The 20208-nt window shown below is 33.9% G+C and overlaps 3 protein-coding genes across 14 annotated transcripts; 2 read left to right on the top strand and 1 right to left on the bottom strand.

The window, feature by feature from the left end:
• The first annotated feature begins 2878 nt into the window (after window positions 1-2878).
• Window positions 2879-4908, top strand: LOC129306855 (probable WRKY transcription factor 75). Its single transcript, XM_054947623.1, has 2 exons — window positions 2879-3460; window positions 4416-4908. Exons 1-2 carry the CDS (start codon window positions 3075-3077, stop codon window positions 4591-4593), a joined length of 564 nt encoding a protein of 187 aa, XP_054803598.1. The 5' UTR covers window positions 2879-3074; the 3' UTR covers window positions 4594-4908.
• Window positions 4909-11793: 6885 nt separating this feature from the next.
• Window positions 11794-13945, top strand: LOC129306573 (squamosa promoter-binding-like protein 13A). Of its 2 annotated transcripts, none has more exons than XM_054947250.1 (4): window positions 11794-12205; window positions 12338-12795; window positions 12876-12997; window positions 13104-13945. In XM_054947250.1, the coding sequence occupies exons 2-4, from the start codon at window positions 12473-12475 to the stop codon at window positions 13658-13660; spliced, it is 1002 nt and encodes a 333-aa protein (XP_054803225.1). In that variant the 5' UTR covers window positions 11794-12205; window positions 12338-12472; the 3' UTR covers window positions 13661-13945. The 2 variants fall into 2 exon arrangements, with proteins under 2 accessions (XP_054803225.1, XP_054803224.1); XM_054947249.1 differs by having other exon boundaries at window positions 11794-12235.
• Window positions 13946-16892: 2947 nt separating this feature from the next.
• LOC129305101 (uncharacterized) lies at window positions 16893-19400 on the bottom strand. 11 transcript variants are annotated; one of them, XR_008591870.1, is made up of 3 exons: window positions 19203-19400; window positions 17433-18177; window positions 16893-17339 (listed from the first exon to the last, which is right to left on the bottom strand). XR_008591870.1 is itself a non-coding variant. In XM_054945022.1 (3 exons), exons 1-2 carry the CDS (start codon window positions 19352-19354, stop codon window positions 18099-18101), a joined length of 231 nt encoding a protein of 76 aa, XP_054800997.1. In that variant the 5' UTR covers window positions 19355-19400; the 3' UTR covers window positions 16893-17866; window positions 18057-18098. The 11 variants fall into 11 exon arrangements, 6 of the variants coding, with proteins under 6 accessions (XP_054800997.1, XP_054800999.1, XP_054801000.1 ...); XR_008591869.1 differs by having other exon boundaries at window positions 16893-17365; window positions 17569-18177; XR_008591868.1 differs by having other exon boundaries at window positions 17569-18177.
• Between the last annotated feature and the right edge of the window lie 808 nt (window positions 19401-20208).

The following is a 20208-nucleotide window of genomic DNA, read 5'->3' as shown; positions in this document are numbered from 1 at the left end:
TTTTATAACTCTCTAAATGTATCTTTAAAATTTAGATAGATATGATTTTATTAACTATAATTCTCTATATAATCTTTTACAAATATTTTTTAATTTATAAGAACATGATTTTTTAAAAAGATGTAACTTAAAAAAAAACAAATTAAATTTTATCTGCAAAATGTTCCAACAGAAGTTAATTTATTTATTTGCTCTCTCGTTGTTATGATTTTCCTTCCACATTATAATGACATTGGAGAAAAGAGGCTGCGCAGACCTAATTCGCATTTTTTTCAAACTTCAAACCCACATGCTTCTAGCTACATATCCCCTGTCTTTATCCCATCACATGTCTCTGTCTGTCTCTCTCTCTCTCTCTCTCTCTCACACACACTGAAAGAGAAGACATAGCTTCAGAAAGACACCACCATAGGATTCTCGAGGGACATAATTCATTATGGATGCGCGCAGAAGAAGAGGAAGAATAGTTGCTTGCTGCAGTTCAGCATGCATGGTTGAAAGACTCAAACATACAGTAGATGGAGAAGATCGGAAGATGTGTGCGCGCGCCCGTGCGCGTGCGCGTGCGCGTGAGCTAGAGAGAGAGGGGGAGGGAGGGAGGGAGGTTGAAGTGACAAAAAATAACCATGATTGGCATTTAGTCTTATTCTTGGTTTTCTCCGTTTATTTGACGACTCCACTTGAATATGCTTTCCATTTGTTGTTAATTTAATGACAGTTTCTGGTCACTCTCAACTCAACTGCACAATACTGCTCCTTTAATTTCTTCCTCAGACCTTCCCCATAAACCAGCTCCTCTCTTTTTGACATACACCCATATGCCCTGTACTCTGTTATTTCGTGTCCACAAATCATTTTTACAAACTACAAACTCTACAGTTCAGTAAGTTGTTCAGTTTTTTAACACTGTTTTTACTGAACTATATATATAGTATACTTCAATTCAAAGGGGCACGGACAATGACTTCAATATTCCACATACTATTTAAGGGATGTAGTGAGTTTACCTTAATTAGTTTTTATTTCTATTCTATATTACAGGCCTCCACTGTAACGACGCGACATACGATTTTCTAAATAAAAGAGACAATTTTTTTTTTTTTTTTGCTAAAGGATACTTTTTTCCTCTAACTTTTTAAAAAGTTTTGAGTTAGTTTCTTAATTTTACAAAGTATGTTTTTAATTTTCTAAGTCAAACACCATCGCTTAAAAATGATTATTTTTTATGCTAATCATTGCTACTTTAAAAGATTGAACTTAATATATATCAATATTTGAAGATATTTTATCAACATTTAAAAGTTTAATGTAGTTTTTTTTTTTTGTTAGTGAATTTAATAGTGTTAAGGTTAAAAGATTGAAAAGATATTAAATAAAATTAAAAGACTAAAATAAAATTTTATGTAAAATTAAAGTATTTTAGTTGATATTTTTTTTAAGAGAATTGAAGACGAAAAAGTATATCCATGTTTTCAAAAGAGATATTAAAGCCGAAGGCTGTAAAATTAAAAACCGACACTCTTAAATAGGAGAGGCGGGCGTGTCTTGAAATTTATACGATCCTGTAGTAATTAGGTTTAGTAGCCAATACATATGACTGTTTCCATCATAAGCAATTTCGCGGAAGCTGCAAATTAAAGGTCCGCTGCCACATGCACTATCAAAACCTTGCACCCACCTACCCCCATTAGAGTATACAAACTTAAATACTATACGTACCCCAAAGAATATATAGCAAGAAAGAGAAATATATATCGCAGAACTAGTTTTTAATTAGTTCCTTCGTAACTGCAACTGATATCACGTTTTAGAAAGAGAATATGTATATATCATGCTGGCCTGAAAAATATTTTTGAATTTCAACCTAGGATTTTTGCATACATTGCTTAATATAGAATCGAGTAGCTAGCGACTCAACCACTGCTTAGAATTACTGTAAAGAACGAGCAACGGCAAAAACATGAGTAGATAGGCAAGAAATTCAAACCACATATAATTAATTTGCGTATGAAAGTGATACACGTTGAAGCGTGATGATGTGCCGAAGGATCATTTCAAACTTCAAACTTCAAAGGCAACTGCTGCTAGTCTTTGTCCTGATTACCACACATTAACCACAATGTTCACGAAGGATGACCCACTCACCACGATAAAGTGTTCTCATCTTTGATTTTAAATTAAGCCCTCATTACAATTTCAAATTACCAACTTCTATTTCCGCCTATATGTACTACATATATCGCGATGACAATTATAATTCAAAAATCTTGCCCTCACCGACAGTTCTGTAACTATATTCAATGTGTAATTCAGATCTGTACATATTATATATTCCCACTAATTAACAACGTTCATGTCCCTTGTCCTGCCAATGATATGATGTGGAGCCGCCCCAAATTTTCTCGATCCTTTTTCTGATAAGCTCCCCTCCGTACTGTTTGTATTGCTTTTTTTTTTTTTTTCAAATTATAAGATATTTTTAAAAAAGATTTAGCGTTTTAAAATATAAGACACTTTAATAAAAATAAAGTTTTCATTAACAATACTTTTTTAATATTACCCTTATCATATTTTTTTTAATATTCTTTTATCAATGGGGTATTAAATGAAGGATATTTTTAAAAATTTATATTTTTATCTTGAAAAATTAAGGTTATAAAATGTCTTTAATGAACTTTATTGATATATTAAATTTTATTTAAAAATATCTTATAATTTGGAATGGAGGGAGTATAATTTATAAGTGAAACTCATTTTTCTCATCATCGTATGAGAGGATAATTTTCGTGCCGTTTACGACACTATAATCTCAAATATATATCGCATTGGCTCGCATTTCGTAAATCATATCTTTATTCCTTCTCATCGGTCATATTAATTCGTATTCGGTGTATGTCTCCCCATTTTTCACTGGCTAGCCACTCCTCTAAGCGCTAGCTGCCCCCACCAGTATTCAATTATCTCTTCACCCTTTTTACCATATATATCTGTACATCCTTTAAGAGTTTCTCCTCCCAGCTAACTGCTTTTCTGTCACCATTTATACTGAAGACAAAGAAGCTGGCTTGATCCCAATGGAGAATTATACCGTGTTGTTTCCTGGTCCTGCTTCTTCTTCTTCAGGCTTTCAAATGCCAGCTAGTGCCATGGGAGGCTCTTATCATGGATTTAGTAATTTTGAGGGCCAAATCTCGAACGGGTTTCTGGGTTTGAGGCCTAGTCATGATCAGAGCCTCGGTGATTTGCAGAAAAGAGGAGAGGTGAGAGATGGGCAGTTATCTCAGAGTGGAAATGGGAAGGATGATCAGATTGGAGGAGGTACAGGGAAAAAGAAAGGAGAGAAGAAGGTTAGAAAGCCTAGATTTGCTTTCCAAACTCGGAGCCAGGTTGACATTCTTGATGATGGCTACAGGTGGAGAAAATACGGCCAGAAAGCTGTTAAAAACAACAAATTCCCCAGGTCTGCTTTTCGCTTCCCATCCCCCTTTTATTTAGATTCATTTTCTTGTTTACCTTTTGGTCTTGTTTTACGGGCTATATATATATATATATTTAATTCTATGTTCCCTACTAATATGAGAACCTTGAAAGATGCATGGTCTGCCATGTTCTGAGTCAGTTTTCTTTTTTGGGACTGATATGATTGGATATGCTCTTTGAGATGGTTTGCTAACGGCTAGGGTTTTCTTCCTGGCTCTTGATATTTCACCTGTTTGGTTTATTTTCACTTGTATATTTATCTTTGGTGTGCCGCTCTATGACATGTATACTTGCATATGGGTCAAATCAAAATGAGAAAGACACACACACACACACACACGATCGATCCGTGCACGCAATTAATTAGTTAAGTATATGATCTTTAATAACCCCATATGTTCATTGGCAGCAGAGATCAAGAATCTTGAAAAGGGTCCATAAAATACTAAATTGCGGATTGACTATATCAGTTTATCGACTAGCTTGCACTTGGATAGCCAATTCGAAAACAAACTCAAATTGGATGTATAGATAAATAAAATTGCCTTCTGATAGTACGTACGATGAAATCCATGAATAATTTTGGGATAATTACTTCAATTGGCCATGTCAGATACATACATATATATCAGCATCGTGCTCCTTCCAAACTGATGATATGACAAGCGCAATCGAGAGTTAGAACAGTGGTGTGAGACTATCTCCTGTACTTTTCAGGCGAAGTCGCTGGTTTGTTCCACTGTTTGCTGAATTGATGTTATCATGGAACTTAATAAGACATCAATTGATATCAAAATTGATTAATGACATACAAAACAAAGCTGTTTCATATATCTTGCCAGTGATACCAATATGCATATGTTGAATTGATTGAGTGATATATAAATATACATGTTAATTTAGTGAATATTTATATATTGCATATGCATTTGCAGGAGCTACTACAGATGTACTCATCAAGGATGCAATGTGAAGAAGCAAGTGCAACGTCTAACGAAAGACGAAGGGGTAGTGGTGACGACATACGAAGGCGTGCACACGCATCCAATTGAGAAGACAACGGACAACTTTGAGCACATTTTAAGTCAGATGCATATATATACTCCTTTTTAATAACACAAGCCCAGCCTCTCCTGGATTCTCATCAATTACTTTCTCCTTATATTTGTGCCCAACAATTAATCGTATCTGCCTCAGACTCAATACCACTCTCTGTACAATATCTCTCTCTTTATTCTGGAGTGTTAGATTATAATGTAAAATTAATTGGCTCTCGAGTTCCATGATATATACTACTTTTGATTAAGGACACGTTATGTAGCAGTAGTAGTATCTTTTTCTGATGGTCGTTCGACTACGTATCAATCACTTTCATGTATGTTGAAACTTGAAATACAAACAAAGCAGTTTTGCTTTTTTCCCCGTTTCTATCGGATGTGCTAGGCAAGCGTTTACTTCTTTTTCTAAGAGCTTCTATTGGGAGCTACCTATTCTAGAACAAGCCATGTATATATCAGGCTTCGAATGAATAGGGTGTTTGTCTTTCTTACCTGACAATATGTGATTTCTAACTACATGCATACGACATTCTACTTTATAGCGCTTAAACTGTGCCTTCATATTTTTTCCCTGAAAATTAGGTGAAAGAAACATAACAGTAATAACTGTATTATATGTTGGTGCTAGTAACCAAACCATGAACATGAGTTAGTAATTATAGTATAGGTTTTACAAATATATCGTATTACCATATATAGTTTTATCTTGTAATATAGTGTTACCAAAGTGGCATCATTTATCTCCCTGTAGAAGTACGGTTATACAAGTATAGTTTGGAGTACTGCACAAACTATGTTGCCAGTTTTAGGTACAGAACATTATATCTTGATAGTATATATACTAATTAACTAATTCGTCTTTAAGTTATAGTAAATACTATTTATCTACATGGCGGTTATTTTTTGTTATGTACCGAATACCGACAATAGGGAGAGTTAGTTCAGAATCAATGTACGTACGCACTCATATATACTTCATACATAATGAAGCGAGCTTTTCTGTACGAATACCAGATGTGTAAAAAGATGTATTAAGAGCATTACTTTGACCATTTTAATTCTTTATTTTTTGGTAGCTTCTGGAATCCGCAAGAAATATATGTGTGGATGACCCATATAAGTCTCACCTCTTCAACCCAACCCAATGATCTAATCCTAAAGTCCCTCCAACAAACTAACACCTAAAGGACAATAATCGCCGTCCTCATTCTCGTATCACCAACATGTTAGTAGCCAATATTATCATACTTGTGTAGGTTGAATTAAAATGGCATTGCTATTCAAGAATAAGGTAATTCGTTGATTATATTGATCTATCACACCTCACCTTCTCCATTGAACGTTCCTCTCTTTTCAATACCATGCGTTTTTTCGCTCGCACTCTTTCGCAGACCATCGGAGATCTGAGCTATCATGCGTGCTGATAGGGACTTTAGATGGGAATAGCCCTAGGACTTATAGTTGTCTTTCTCTTGCTCCTTTCCAATCTAGCTAGATGCTTGCCCATGTTCTCTCTTTTTTTTAAAAAAAAATTACTGAATCAAGTTTATTTGTCACTTTTTCTTTTTTGGTCCCCTAATGGAGTGAAGTTGTCTAGGGTTTGAAAGAAATTTCCTTCAGTCATGCTGCTTCATTCGCATTCAGCACGGGCTCACAATGGAGCAAAAATAGATTGCTCTTATTATTTGGTCAGATATTATCGAGAATCAGCAACTGTCCATCTTTTTATATCATTTTACGCACTCACTTGGTTGATTGGAATAATGAAACTTTTAAATTTAATTTTAACCGATTTGATCTTTTATATTTTTTCAATATTACAAACAATATTTTTAATGTTGCTTTTTTAAACCTTTTTACATTATTATTAAGGGGACATAATATTCATGTCACTTTTTAATATGACGTGTATATGAGGGTTATTTTCTCACCCTCAATCCAAAAAATAACAACTAATCAAAAAACTTTTTTTCGACAATAAGAGATACTTTATTAATGAAAAAAGTTAGTATACAATCACAAATAATTAAAGCCAATAAAAGAAAACAAAATTCACCTTATGAATACAATCTATAATCAAAACAAAAAAAATAATAATAAAGGACGGACAAATACAACAACACAATCACCCCTTCTTGAATTTCTCTTCCTTCTCAAAAGCCCCTTTGCACTTATCCTTATTAAAACCCTAGAAAGAAAAAAAAATTAGGTGTCAAAATATTTGTAGTTACCTTCACACAGCCCAGGTCTATTGTACATCATTCTCTGCTAGGCAATCAGATATTTTTATGTTCGAACCCCACAAGCAAATTAATCCACCAACTTATAACACCTCCATTTCAAATTTAAGTACCAATGCCATCAAAAACAGTTAATATTAGTATGAAAGTTAGAGGGTAATAGAATCAAATATCAAACAAAGCTGATGGCAAATATCAAGAGACTAGTTAGTATGAAATAGAAAATTATACCGTTTTAAGTTTTTTCATCTCATGTCACAAGTATATGCATCCTAATTGTAGCCAAACTATTAGAGAAATATGATGGAATATCCTAGATGTATCTGTATAGAAATGATAGTTCTAATCATCAAGATCTAGCAAAAATGTAATCGGAGGTAGTGATTGTAAATATAAAGCACAGCTTTGTAAATATATTTAGAATTAAAAAGCACAAGTAGCCACTTGCAATAATATAATATTGCAGGGTCACATCCACTAGAAAGCGAAATTTGAGCATAGTAAATGACAAATTGAAGAAGAGACTTGAAGATGACTACTCAAATGAAGTAGATTCAAACTCTTACGTTAATGGTTCACATGATTGCTTTTCGTGTAGCTTCTGCAGACAAAATTTAAAGACCCCAGTCAGAAAATGACAATGGTTATAATCTACACACAAACAGTTAATAGTTAATACGTCCCTCGATTAATTTTTAAAAGCTCGAAAAGATGTATTTGGTTAAAGGTTTTTGGAGTGCTCCCCTTCCCTTATTTTGTTGGTTAAAAAGTAGAAGGGAAAAGGAGGGGTTCAACCCCACCCCTCCAATTTGGGACTTTTTGGATGGGATGGAAGAGGAGAGAAAAAAATTATAATTAAATTATTTATTTATTATTTTTAAAATTTTAAACTATGTTTGATATTAAAAAATTATGCATTATCTTTACTCCTTTCTTTTATAATAAAATAAATTTTATTCCTTCACAAAAATTAATATATAATTTTTATTGTCCAAAATTTTAATATTTTTTACATTAGATACATTGATAAAATAGAATGTTAATGTATTTATTTTTTAAAAAATATTATTAATAAAAGTTCATATCCTTAAAACAATAAAGATATTAAAATATAATATAACTATTTTTAATAATAAATCAAAGTAAAAAATAAAAATCAACTTAAAATTGATAAGAATAAAATTGTCAATTTATTATTAGTTCCTAAATCAAATAAATGTTCATTAAAATCCTTCCCTTCTCTCTTCTCCTCCCCTCCTCTTGAACCAAATATATTCTAGATTGATAATTGAGATAAATTTAAAAAGACTGAAGGTTGTATTGATGATTCAAGTTCCGCAAAGAAAGCCACTACCTAATCTCCCACTCAAATCCTGTGATAAATTGCCATGGATGGATCATCTCCATTCGTTGAACTGTCTTCTCACTCTTCCACTCTAAACCCCACCCTACTTACAATACCAGATCACTTCCTCTAATTCCCATTCGTCTCAGGGGGGATTGACTCATCATGCATATGTATATATAGTGTCGTTAATTAGTCAATCAATCCCATATATATACTGGCATGTTTCATATGAATAACTAAGTAATGGATGCATTCATCCTTTAATTTACTCTCTCTTTTCCTGTCATCTGCCTTTTGAAGTGGCCTGGTACCTAGAGGTGTATCATATGATCTGATAATTAGATTTGATGCTGCCCATTTTGTCCTATTTTTAAGGAGCAGAAGGCAGAAGAGCAGAACAAGTTTGTAATAGTGGTGTCTCAGTAATGATGATATGCTAGACTTCAGTGTACTTACAACAACCTACAGCAATATAATTGACCACGCATTATATTTATGTAATAGTGGTGCCTTCAAAATGTCCATCTTTTTTCTGCTGAATGTTTTTCTTTTCTTTTTGGAAGGAGAAATTGGTATGAATGCTGCGAGTTTTTGAGTGGTGAGGATTGCAACTTAAGCTGCCAAATCAAATCGAGCATTTATAGCCACATACACGACGTAAAGCAAGGATTTGGCTGTTGACTGTTGTGTGAGACCTTTAAGTTAAAATTAAGAATTCTAATTCGTAGCAATTTCAGTGAAAGTGACAACTTAAAAAAAAAACAAAGAAGCAAAAGAAAAAGTCACTTGTATTTTAAAATTCATAAGAATACTTTGAAAACAGAAATTTTCCTGTCCGTTTTCAGTTTTCCACGAATATTGATAATAGAGAAGACGCATAGCGGCAGCTATGTTTGATTTATTTTATTATTATTATTATTATTATTTTTTGTGGCCTGTGCTTATCACATCAATTTGTTTCATGTATATTGATGCTAACTGGCGAGGGAGGGGCAAGGCCTCAGCCCTGAAATTAAGTTAACATAAATCTAAGCCCCTGCAAATCACACATTAAAATGCTCTCTCGTCACAATCAGGTGTTGGATCAAATGAAGTATGATTAGCCATCCGATATTCGCAGAAAAAGTTTGCTTCACGAAAAATATGACCGTATACGTAACCCCTTGTCACTCTCTGATCTGTAAAATTCTTAATCCTTCAACAGTACTATTGATGAGAGTTACTCCCTCAATTTCTAAATATAAAAAAAAAATCAACTCAAATAATTTTTAAAAAGTTGGTTAAATACAATGATTATGTCTAAAATAAAAAAAGACTAAATTATCTCTACAATTAATGAAACAAATTTATCTAGTAAAAATAGACATTAATTTTATGAGAAATAATATGAAAAAATAAGATAAATATTTTTTGAAATTCATAATTTTGATTGTAAATATACACAAAGAGAAACATTATAGTTTTTCTTATATTAAAAAAACGGAGTAGTACGTCCTTCTTTTGTCAAGATCATTTACAGCGTTATATCTTCAAGTTTAATCTTCTTACCAAGTTCCCATGACTGGCCTAGTGACCCTGATTCTCATATCCTTCATTAGTTCTACTTTTATCATCGCGAACAAATCACCTCTTAAAGAGTTTAGCAAAATATACTATAAATTTCAAAATAGAATAAAAAACTATACTTCATCACCGTACAGTTTTATTCAAGGGCAAATTAAAGATTCAAGGTAGTATATTTTTTTTTTTTTTTAATAAAAGGCCACGGTAAAACCGTGCAAGGACCGGAATTAGGTAAGCTCAAAAGCCATAAGGCTTATACAATCAGTTAGTGGTACATCAAAAAGATAAACATCAAAATTATTCGGTGACGCCTTGTATGTCATAAGGTCAGCACATCTATTAGCTTTTCTGAAAACGTGCTTAAAAGTTATCTTCCAATTACGCATGGTAATATCTCTTATATTTTTGATGATGATTGAATAGGGGTGATTATGAGTATTGCTTTGGTTAATGAGAGATAAGGCCTCTATAAAATCAGAGTAAACGTTGACTTTAGGGATCTGGGCATTCTAGTAAAGTTTGAGACCTTCCAAGATTCCTATTAGCTTTGCAATAGTGCTAGGTAGATAGCCAATGCTTTTAGAAAAATCCTTAATCCAGTTGCCTTTATCATCTCTAATAAGTCTACCACAAGCCGCAACTCCGTTGAAGTTGATAGAGCCATCGAAATCTAGTCTAACCCATCTCGGCTTTGGCAAGATCTACTTAGTTGTATCATGAGAGCTATGATTGTTCAGAAGATTAACTTTGGATTGCAGCTTCACGTCATGGATGATTTGTTGCGTACTAGTGAAGGCTATATCGTTATCCAAATTATTTTCCTTAAAGTAGGCCTTCTTGTATCTTGCTTTCCATATGTTCCAGCAGGTTTGTGCAAAGAGTTTCTTTCAAGGCAATCTCCTTGTGGATGTGCTTCCAACTTCATTTTTTGTGTTCCAAAGAATCCAGTCCTGCATGGAAAGAGAGAAGAAAGTATTAAATTTATTAAGATTTACCAATTTTTCCCAAACCTCTTTAACTACCCTACAATCCCTTAGAATATGAATGAAAGAGTCAGGAGAGTTACAACTAAATGGGCAGGTGCATTGCTGATGGTTATTCCTATCAGAAAAATTGTACATGACTTTGAGACGATCCCAACTAACTTTCCAGAGAAAAAATTTAATTTTCTCATATGTGAGCCATTTCCAAATTATAGACCAGATATGTGAGTGGTTTTGATATTTGTGGACCTCCATAGCTTTATAGGTTGATTTGATAGAGAATTTGTCGTCAGAAGAAGGTCTCCAAATAAGTGTGTCCTCCGTACTAGATCGATTCACAGGTTGGATATGGGCGATGCGTTTGACTACATCATGATGGAGATATCTGTTAATAATATCAAAATTTCATCCACCATTAGTTTTGCACAAATCTGATACTCTGGCGTGAAGGATAGACTCAGCATTATTAAAGGTATAATAAACCAAAGATTTAGGAAGAGAAGTTCATTTATCATATCAAAAGAAGATTATAGTATATATTTTAATTACATATGTCTAAATTATTTGTTTTTAAAGTTATGAATCCTACTATAACTTAGATAATCTTTTAATATCAGATTAATAAGCGGTATATATGTAGTGTATATACCGTTGGTCCATGGACCATTGGGGACCAAAACATGACTTCCATCCCCACAATTAACAAACTCTATTTATATTTTGTGGTCGTAAATCGAAATCAATATAAAAATATAATATATTATATGCACGAAGATTGAGATATCATTTTCCATATTCCCTTTCTCATTTAACCCACTGAGAAGAGCAATGTTTGCCAATTGGTGATAGACATAGACCACAAAGCTTGCTCCCCGAAAAGAGTCTCACCAGCTTTTGGTAAAACAGTGAGAAATAGAGTCAGTAAAGTCACTTGTATTGTGTCAAAAAAAAAAAAAAGGAAAAAAGAGTCAGTAAAGTAAAGTCACCCTCTCTCTCTCTCTCTCTCTCTCTCAACCGAATAGTCCAAACCTTTCAGTCACTTTCCATGCCATTTGCCCCACACCCATTTTATTTACTCTCTTTATTTATTTACATCTGCTTTCTCATTCACTCACTCCCCAAAATATAAAAACAAGCAGATCTCTCACTCGCTTGCTGTTGCTGCTTCTGCTCTCTGCAAAGTCACTGTCTTCCTATTTATGTTGCATCAATCCTTCCTCTTTCTCCATCTTCACAGCTCATTCCTCCATATTTGGCCACTCAGACGGTTATTGCACCCAGTCCTTTCTTCACCTACTCCCTCGGCCCAGTCCCTGGCTTCATCATTTGCCCTTCTTTTCCTGCTCCTCTCTCTCTCTCCCCATTTTCTCGGACCCCTCCTCTGCCCTTAATTTAGCATCACTCACTAGTTTTTGTGCCCACAGTAACATGTCTTTTTATGCAGTTTCCTCCCGGTGGATTATGCATCACTCCGAATTGACGTTCATTTCTTTGCATCCTCGTGATGGCCTAGTTGTTTGAAGTGACATTCCAGTTTGTTCCCATATCTACTCCTATTTTTCTGTGCGTCTTAGTCGGAATTCAAGTTTCTGAAAATAAAAATGACTATTTTTTAATCATTGTTTTAATCAAATTACCCTCCTAATTCATCTTCCCTTTATGCAGCCCAGTTCCTCCGAGTTGTCGCGAGCTTTTCGGTGAAATCCCGTAAGAGGGAATAACTTATTGTTTGCAGTTTTGTATGGTATATCTTTAAAGAGAGATATCGAATAACAGAGCATAGAAGTGAAGGTAATTCCAATGGAGTGGTACCCAAAAGAGTCAGTACGGGATCCGCTGAGAGATCAGCCGAACACTGGAGAACGCCCGGTGGAGAAATCAATGTCAGCTGCGGGAGCAGAGATGTCGAATTCAAAATCATCACCGTGCGGCGGGGCATCGAAGAGGAAGCGCGTGTACCACAAGTCGCCGGAGAGGGTGAAGTGTTCGGTCGACGGATGCAACTTTGACCTGAGGAATTGCACGGAGTATCACCGGCGGCACAGGGTGTGTCAACCTCACTCCAAGACATCTCTTGTGCTGGTGAAGGGACAGGAACAGAGATTCTGCCAGCAATGCAGCAGGTAATGGTCGGGCTTCAAGTTAATCAAGCTTCGCGAAAATCCATGATGCCGTGAACACGCTTTCTATTACTTTGCTGTAGATTTCAGTCGCTGGATGAGTTCGACGGCTTCAAGAGGAGCTGCAGGAGACGTTTAGAGGGCCATAATAAGCGCAGAAGGAAATCTCGTCCCCCACCTATTGGATTCTCTGCTCATTACAGAGGTTTGGTTTATTTATTTGTATCTCCATGCCATCAAATCTTTTGCTCTTGGTTCATTCGTGATATAATATAATATAATATAAAAAGCAAGTAATGGATCCAACCCAGGACCCAGAATGCTGAAATTTGGAAATCCCACTGCCAACGATCCTTACGCGAAGATGTGGAGTGCTCAACATGGGAGCTACCATAATCGTTACCCACCAATTCTGCCAAAGATTGAGATTGAGCAACAGAGTGTGGAAGGTCGTGCCTTTGCCAATACAGGGAAGATGAAGGAGAAGCAGGTGATCAGTGGGGATTGGTACAATAACCACACGGTGGCGCCAGAAGAAGCTGGAATGGGAAGTAGTAGGAGCCAGAAGATGATGCCTTGGGATTCTGCTCTCTATCTTCTGTCAGCACAAAGTTCGCCGGAGTTCAGTATGGTGGAGTCAAGCATAGAGTGTCCAATTCAATCGCAACCTCCATGGGAAGAACGTGTTCAATTGGAAGATGACGATGGAACTCCAAACTGTTCGTGTTCAAGGAGTGTGACCAGCGGTCCCAGATTGGGTCTGGACGGTAACGCCACCAACTTTGATCACAATGGGATGCTTCAAATGGAGCCCCAGGTGATCGGAAACGATGGAGGCTCCGCCACTTTGCCTTTTTCCTGGGAGTGACGAAGCTGGAGATAATTTTATTCAGACTTGTTAATTAGAATTGTATGTTTCGGTTTCTTTAATTATTGGCCTACTCTACTTCAAAATCGGGCCTTGAATTGTGTACATTTATTTTTGCCAACGACGGTCAATTTGTCTGACGACCATAAACAAAATTCCACGGGTTGGAGTTAATAATGAGTTCGAATTTGGGAAGGTAAGTGTTATGGTTATGAGACAACCGTAATATTCCATTTTATTTTCAACTTGTTATGAAAAAGAGTGGTGGTCGGAAATTTAGGTGTGAAATCAGAGAACAAGTTGCATTTCACTGTTCAGCATTTGAGTTGACCGTTCCATCTTTTGTTTTCTAGCAGAATGATCGGTTTAACTTTTTGAGCTTCAAACTACTCCATAAATTTTTATTATTAGCAGGAGAGAAAAATTAGACCACACAATTTTAAAAAATCAATGAATTATATTAATCGTATTAAAAATAAAAAATTAAACTAAAATATCCTTCATTAATTATTTTTTATGCATGTGAATAATGAAATTATGAGAGATAATTTAAGAAATTTATAACAAATATTTATTGAAAAATGTAATTTTTATTTAAAAAATTAAAATTAATAATTTTTTTATAAATAAAAATGGAGGAAGTATAATGGATTTATTATTCTAAAATTTTTTGGATCTCTTATTCATTTTTTAAAATCCATATTTATATATACCTCCCCACAAATAAGAAATATATCATACAAACATCCATTTAATTTTGGTAGTTAAATAAATTTCTCTGTCTTTTTTTTTTTGGTTACTCAGAAAAGGAGAAAACCCCTAGGGAGGACCAACAAGGTCCAAACAAACTACAATCTCCAAGTTAATTTTATGTGGAAAAAAATTAAGAAAGCTATGTATAAAATGATACAATTTGATCATAAGTCCATAACATTAGTAAACATTGGTAACTTTTTCTGGCCAAAAAGAAAATACAATAATAAAAAATTTAAAATATATGTTTAATCCTCCAACTTTATATAAAGGTTCAATTTCATCCTTTAATTTTATAAAAAATCTTTTTAGGCCTTAAACCCTAATATCATTAGTTTCAAATAATTATTTTTTATATCAATCATTATTATTTTAAAAAAATTAAACTTAATATATCAACATTTGATAATATTTTTTTAATATTTAAAAATTTAATATAAAAATTTGTTAAGATAAAATTAACAACCCTAAGGTTAAAAGATTTAAAAAATATTTTATAAAATTGAGGAACTAGAAAGAAATCTTATATAAAATTAAAGGAATAAATATATATTTTAACCTAAAAATGGTAAAATTAATGCCATGTTTGGAAGGTCACTTGCAACATTTTTTATTGTGTGTAAGCATAAAGGCAGCAAATATAACCCAGTATAAATGAAGTGCCTTGTAAAAGCGGGGAAAGAGACTGCGGTATTTGCAATTTCAAGTGTTACTTTTTTACCTAAATCTTCATAGGCTATATAACTTCCCTACCATTTAAAATTTAACAACATGAATAAAATTAAATTGGACAATAATTTATTTTCATAATGAGAAATAAGGTATAAAATTTTTAAATTAAAAATATCTACATGATTTCATCTTGTAAAAGGTATGGAATTATATGTACAAAAATAAAATTTAATATCGTAATTATTAGTCGAACATCATCTGATGTTGAAATTTTGGTTATTTTAAAAATATCTACAGACAAATCGCAGAGTAATATATATCTTTTGAAAAAAAAATCGAATTTAACGAAATAAAATTAAAATCATTAGTACTGAACAGATTATAAAATTCTTAAGCTTAACAGGAGATGCATCGGTATTTTTTGTTTATTTCATCACCTGATACTTTGAAAAATCCAAAGCATTATCATGTTTCACTTAAACTAACTCAAACTCATATTACTATAAAAAAAATCTCATGAGCACCTTAAAGATACCTTTAACATTTATTTAATGTGACTATATATTTTAAAATTTAAATTCAAGATATTAAGATAAGCTAGTTCAACTTCTTAAACCAATCAAACCAAACGCCCTTGGACAAAGACAGACTGATGTTATAGCTCTAAAACATAGTTGCCGGTCAATTGAAGGACATAATATCCAATAGAATTTCATAATCCAAACATTAAATTAAATACTCCCTCTACCTTACTTCCTTTGGACTATAATATAAATTATTATTAATTAATTTACATTTCTAAAATATATTAGTTAACATCTTGATTTTTTAAATTTTTTTATATTTTTCCAATCGTGCTTTTAAAGGTAATAAATATAATATTTAACATATTCAAAACATCTTCATTAATTACTTAATAAAATAAGAATATAATTGAAAAATATATCTAGAGCACTTACCAAATGCTCTATACTTTGAACTAAGGAAAGCTTTTAAAAAAGACTTGTATTGTAATATAGGCGGGATGGATTATTTTGCAAAATAGATAGATAGATAGATGCGTTTGCATCCAGTGCTCATCATTTTCAATAAGCACCGCAAGCTCATTAGATCAGGAGAGATCTTGACCCCCTATTTTACCTTTATTTGATCCTTGTCATTTATTTAAATTAATTTTTTAAAAATTTTTAATATTATATTTATTAATATAAAAAATATAAAATTTTAAAATTTTAATATATCTATTTATTACTAATATAGTCAGTACAAATTTAATCTAATAGTCTAATTTAATATTAAAAAAATTATAATTTTATAATTTGATTATACAAACAAACTTAGTTCAGGTATAATTTAAATGACCTAATTTAATATTAAAAAATTTATAAATTTTATAAATTAATTATTTAAATGTACTCTAAATAGTTCAAATTTAATATTAAAAATTTTTATATTTTTTTATTTTAATAAATATAATTCTAAAAATATTTAAAAAATTAATTTAAATAAGCAACAAGGATCAAATAAGGCTAAAATAGAGAGTCAAGATCTCTCTTTGCATGATGAGCATACGGTGCTCATCACAAACGATGAGCACCAATGCAATTCCTAGATAGATAGATATAAAGTTGTCATTACCAACAAATTCAAATTAAATACAATTAAGAATCATAACAGAGGAGATAGAGAATGTATGATATTTTTAAAGAATAAAAATTAAAAAATAAAGGATAATTTTTAAAATGAGTTTAATTAATAAATTACTTTTTTTCAAAATATCTTATATTGTAAAATATTAAATAACTCTAAAAAAAAAAAGAGGAAGGCTCTACAATTAAAAAGGGGGGTGTCCTGGACAGGGGGAACCTCCCTTCAGAATGAGTCAGATAAATTTGGAAGCCTATCCCTAGTTAGAGGGATAGTAGGGCAACGTTTTAGGTGCACTTGCTTTCCCTCACGAGGCTGAGGCCATTCAGATTATGAGATTCTTCTCCTCGGAGACACGCAGCTCCAACTGGATTTGGCATCTTCTTCTATTTCAACCACTCCACTACTTTCTTGTCCCTTTCTGCTTGTTTCCTCTCCCGCGATATTGATGGCCATCATCACTCTTTCTCTAACGTTTATGACTGACATACAATTTGGCTTCCTTCGCTTCCTCCCGCCACATGATTTGTGTCCTTAATTCATGTTTGGTTGGTTAACTCAGATTCTGACTCCATGCTGCAAGCTTAGGAAACAACACGTTGGATGTCTGCAAAGGATAGTTAAAGCACCAAACTACTGCACTGTCATTCACCATTGAAAAGTTTATGATGTTTAAACATCGTTAAAAGCAGTAAACTACCTTGGCATCTACATAACCCTCAGTATTTTCCCACAAGGAACATAATTTGATTCGCTTCACCATCATCACCTCTAAGGCTATTCCAAATTACTATCAGATTTGTATTGTAAATAAGAATAACAGTTACGAGGCTCACTTATGATTTCACAGCATGGTGTTGGGGACTGTGGAGGATTAAGAATTATTTCATCCTAGGATTATTGCGAAAGTGAGACATCATCAGGGAAGCAACCTTTATTCTTCTTTCAAAATATCAATATCACGCTCCATCCAGAAAAATGGAATGGCAGGGTTGAGTGAGCATGACTCATGTACGGGCTAGAGCAAATTGATTCTCCTTCGAAGACACATGTGCATGCCTCCGAGGTGGAATAATGTGTCACCTTTGAGTAGTGACGAAAAGGTAGCAAACTGAAAGTCGAAAGATTCTGAGGCTGCAAAATAAAGTTCTCAGCATTTTTAATCAATCAAGCGCAAATTCTTCGGAGAAGTGGAGTACTCTTCTTCTTGATGGATATATACAAGACTATGGATTCTATGAATAAACATAGATGAAGAATCTATTCATCAGCAAGTTCATGCAAACGTTCAGAACTTGAAGAAAAAGGATAATTAAATACATACAATAAGACGACTGCACTAAACCTCCCATCACTTGCACAAGCATTAGTGCTTGTCCTCCTTGGGAGTGTCTTTAGGAGGAAGCTTCGATTCAAGTTCCTTCGGAGAGGACTTATCCATTGCCCTGCAAGAAGATAGCAAGAATCATGTTACAATCTATCGATTTAACCACTAGAAAGAACAACCACCATAATGGTTGGCATTACTCATATACTTTATCTACGATTACGATATTTTGTTCCTATCAGTATATCTAATCATAACTGGAAAAAAATAGAATTATACCCTGTCCAGTACATTATATTGATATTGCAGGCTAGAAAGAACTCATTCATGTCTGTCAACCCAAAAAGCTATGACTTGATTTTAAAATTCCCATTCGCCTTTACTCTGCCAGAGGTGGCAGAAGGGGAAAGAATAAGAACAAAGGCTGACTCAATCATCCCAACAAAGTGAAGAAATCCACTCCGTATGCTACACGATCACGAAACTCTCGCCAGCTGCGTAATTTTTCATACGCTTTTATAAAGCAACAAGACATATGCTCCACTGTCATATAGGAAGAAACGGGGAGTAATAATGCAGATGCCTTGTGCAAGCACATGGAAGACCCTTACTAATTTTAGAAAGGGATAAAGAAAAGAAGCAAAGATCGGCAAAGAAGATAGATGCTTTCAATGCCGACTCGCCCTTCTCGAAGACGAGTACAAAAAGCAAGCAACCAGAGGTCCGCATCAAAGGGTTGGATTCGATAACAGTACTTAATTTGTATTGCCTGAGTTACTGTATCATTTAAAATACCGATCAATAGTTTTAAATTTATATTGCACGTGATATTAATAAACGAGTGAGTTTATCTGAACTTTTGATCTATATTTCAATGGCTGAAATGGTATAAACACTCAGTGCGTCTAGAAAGTCACCCAATTCAAATCCATGAAATTGATGATAAGCACGATCTGAACATTATTTAAACCAAAAGCAATGAAACCACCCACAAATCTATCAGCGTAACGCAACGCAGTATTCAAATGGTTCGGTTAAAAATCAAGCAGCCACACGTAATAAATCTGAGTAGGAAAAATAAAAGCGAAAAAAGACGCGCAAGAGTTCATTGAAAAATCACAATGTTTCAAAACAAAGGCTTACTTGGATGAAGCGGCAGTTTCTTCTTCAAGCCAGTTGCGGATGTGCTTGACGTTGCGCCGGAACATAGCCGCCGATTGCCTGACATCAGTCCTGAGCAGAAGGAAGACAGCGCCAACACCGGCCACAGTCAGCACGAAATTCGTGAGTCCCATGGTCTCTGCTGCTGAGATTCGAATAGGGTGCGCATCTGTGCACGGACGAGTGACGACGACGACGTAAAAGCACTCTGGCCCAACACCCAGCCGGGCCCAATTATGAAAAAAAATGGCCCGCTGGAGAATGCCGAATTAAATTAGCTCCTTTTTCTTCCGCGAGACACGATGCAAATGGATACCCCATCCAACAAAAGACAATGGCCCTATGCAGCGCCAACCCCAATCTCCCCTCACCCACATTGTTTTTCTTCAGATAAATTGGCTTACCAGTTACAAAAAATCTTATGTCAGAAAATATAAATTAAATTTTTAAAAACTTAAAAATGTGGCTGGTTCATATTAATACACAAAAAAATTAGTATTCATATAAGAGTTTATTATTAAAAATTTAAAAATTTATAAGAAGTTCGTTATTAATATATAATGACATATCATTGACAAATATAATAAATCGATCATAATATAGAATATAATAAATGTAGAGTTATTTGCTTGATTTAGTCTTATAATATAGGCTATACTTGTAAAAGCACCCAACCAAAAAAAATATTTATAAAAAAGTGAAAGGAAGAACACGATACAATATGCATTGTCATAAATAAAATCTGATATTGGCACGGCTCAATCAGACAAAAGGACTCGAATGTCTGGAGAACTTTGATCTGATTGAGCCGTGCCAACATCAAGTGGAATGAGACGAACAACTAATGAGAAAACAAATGAAGACAAGCCTAGGAGTTGAGACATATGTAATGCAAGGAAAATGGAGGATGTAGGGAGGAGTGAAAAGAGTAGGAATGGTTTGGGGGAGAGGAGGGAGGGGAGATATATATAGATGCATAGAGATGATG

The sequence above is a fragment of the Prosopis cineraria genome, unplaced genomic scaffold (assembly GCF_029017545.1).
Source record: "Prosopis cineraria cultivar Desert tree isolate PC_DT_omini unplaced genomic scaffold, ASM2901754v1 PC3, whole genome shotgun sequence".
Lineage (NCBI taxonomy): Eukaryota > Viridiplantae > Streptophyta > Magnoliopsida > Fabales > Fabaceae > Prosopis > Prosopis cineraria.
This window is presented reverse-complemented; position numbering and strand designations above follow the sequence as displayed.

What these genes read in the sequence shown, in the direction of transcription:
- LOC129306855 (XM_054947623.1), top strand. Translation starts at nt 3,075, where the DNA reads ATGGAGAATTATACCGTGTTGTTTCCTGGTCCTGCTTCTTCTTCTTCA. An exon ending in AAAAACAACAAATTCCCCAG is followed by an intron (nt 3,461 to 4,415) that starts GTCTGCTTTTCG and finishes ATGCATTTGCAG; the next exon opens with GAGCTACTACAGATGTACTC.
- LOC129306573 (XM_054947250.1), top strand. Translation starts at nt 12,473, where the DNA reads ATGGAGTGGTACCCAAAAGAGTCAGTACGGGATCCGCTGAGAGATCAG. An exon ending in TTCTGCCAGCAATGCAGCAG is followed by an intron (nt 12,796 to 12,875) that starts GTAATGGTCGGG and finishes ACTTTGCTGTAG; the next exon opens with ATTTCAGTCGCTGGATGAGT. An exon ending in ATTCTCTGCTCATTACAGAG is followed by an intron (nt 12,998 to 13,103) that starts GTTTGGTTTATT and finishes GATCCAACCCAG; the next exon opens with GACCCAGAATGCTGAAATTT.
- LOC129305101 (XM_054945021.1), bottom strand. Translation starts at nt 19,354, where the DNA reads ATGGGACTCACGAATTTCGTGCTGACTGTGGCCGGTGTTGGCGCTGTC. An exon ending in GAAACTGCCGCTTCATCCAA is followed by an intron (nt 18,178 to 19,202) that starts GTAAGCCTTTGT and finishes ATCTTCTTGCAG; the next exon opens with GGCAATGGATAAGTCCTCTC.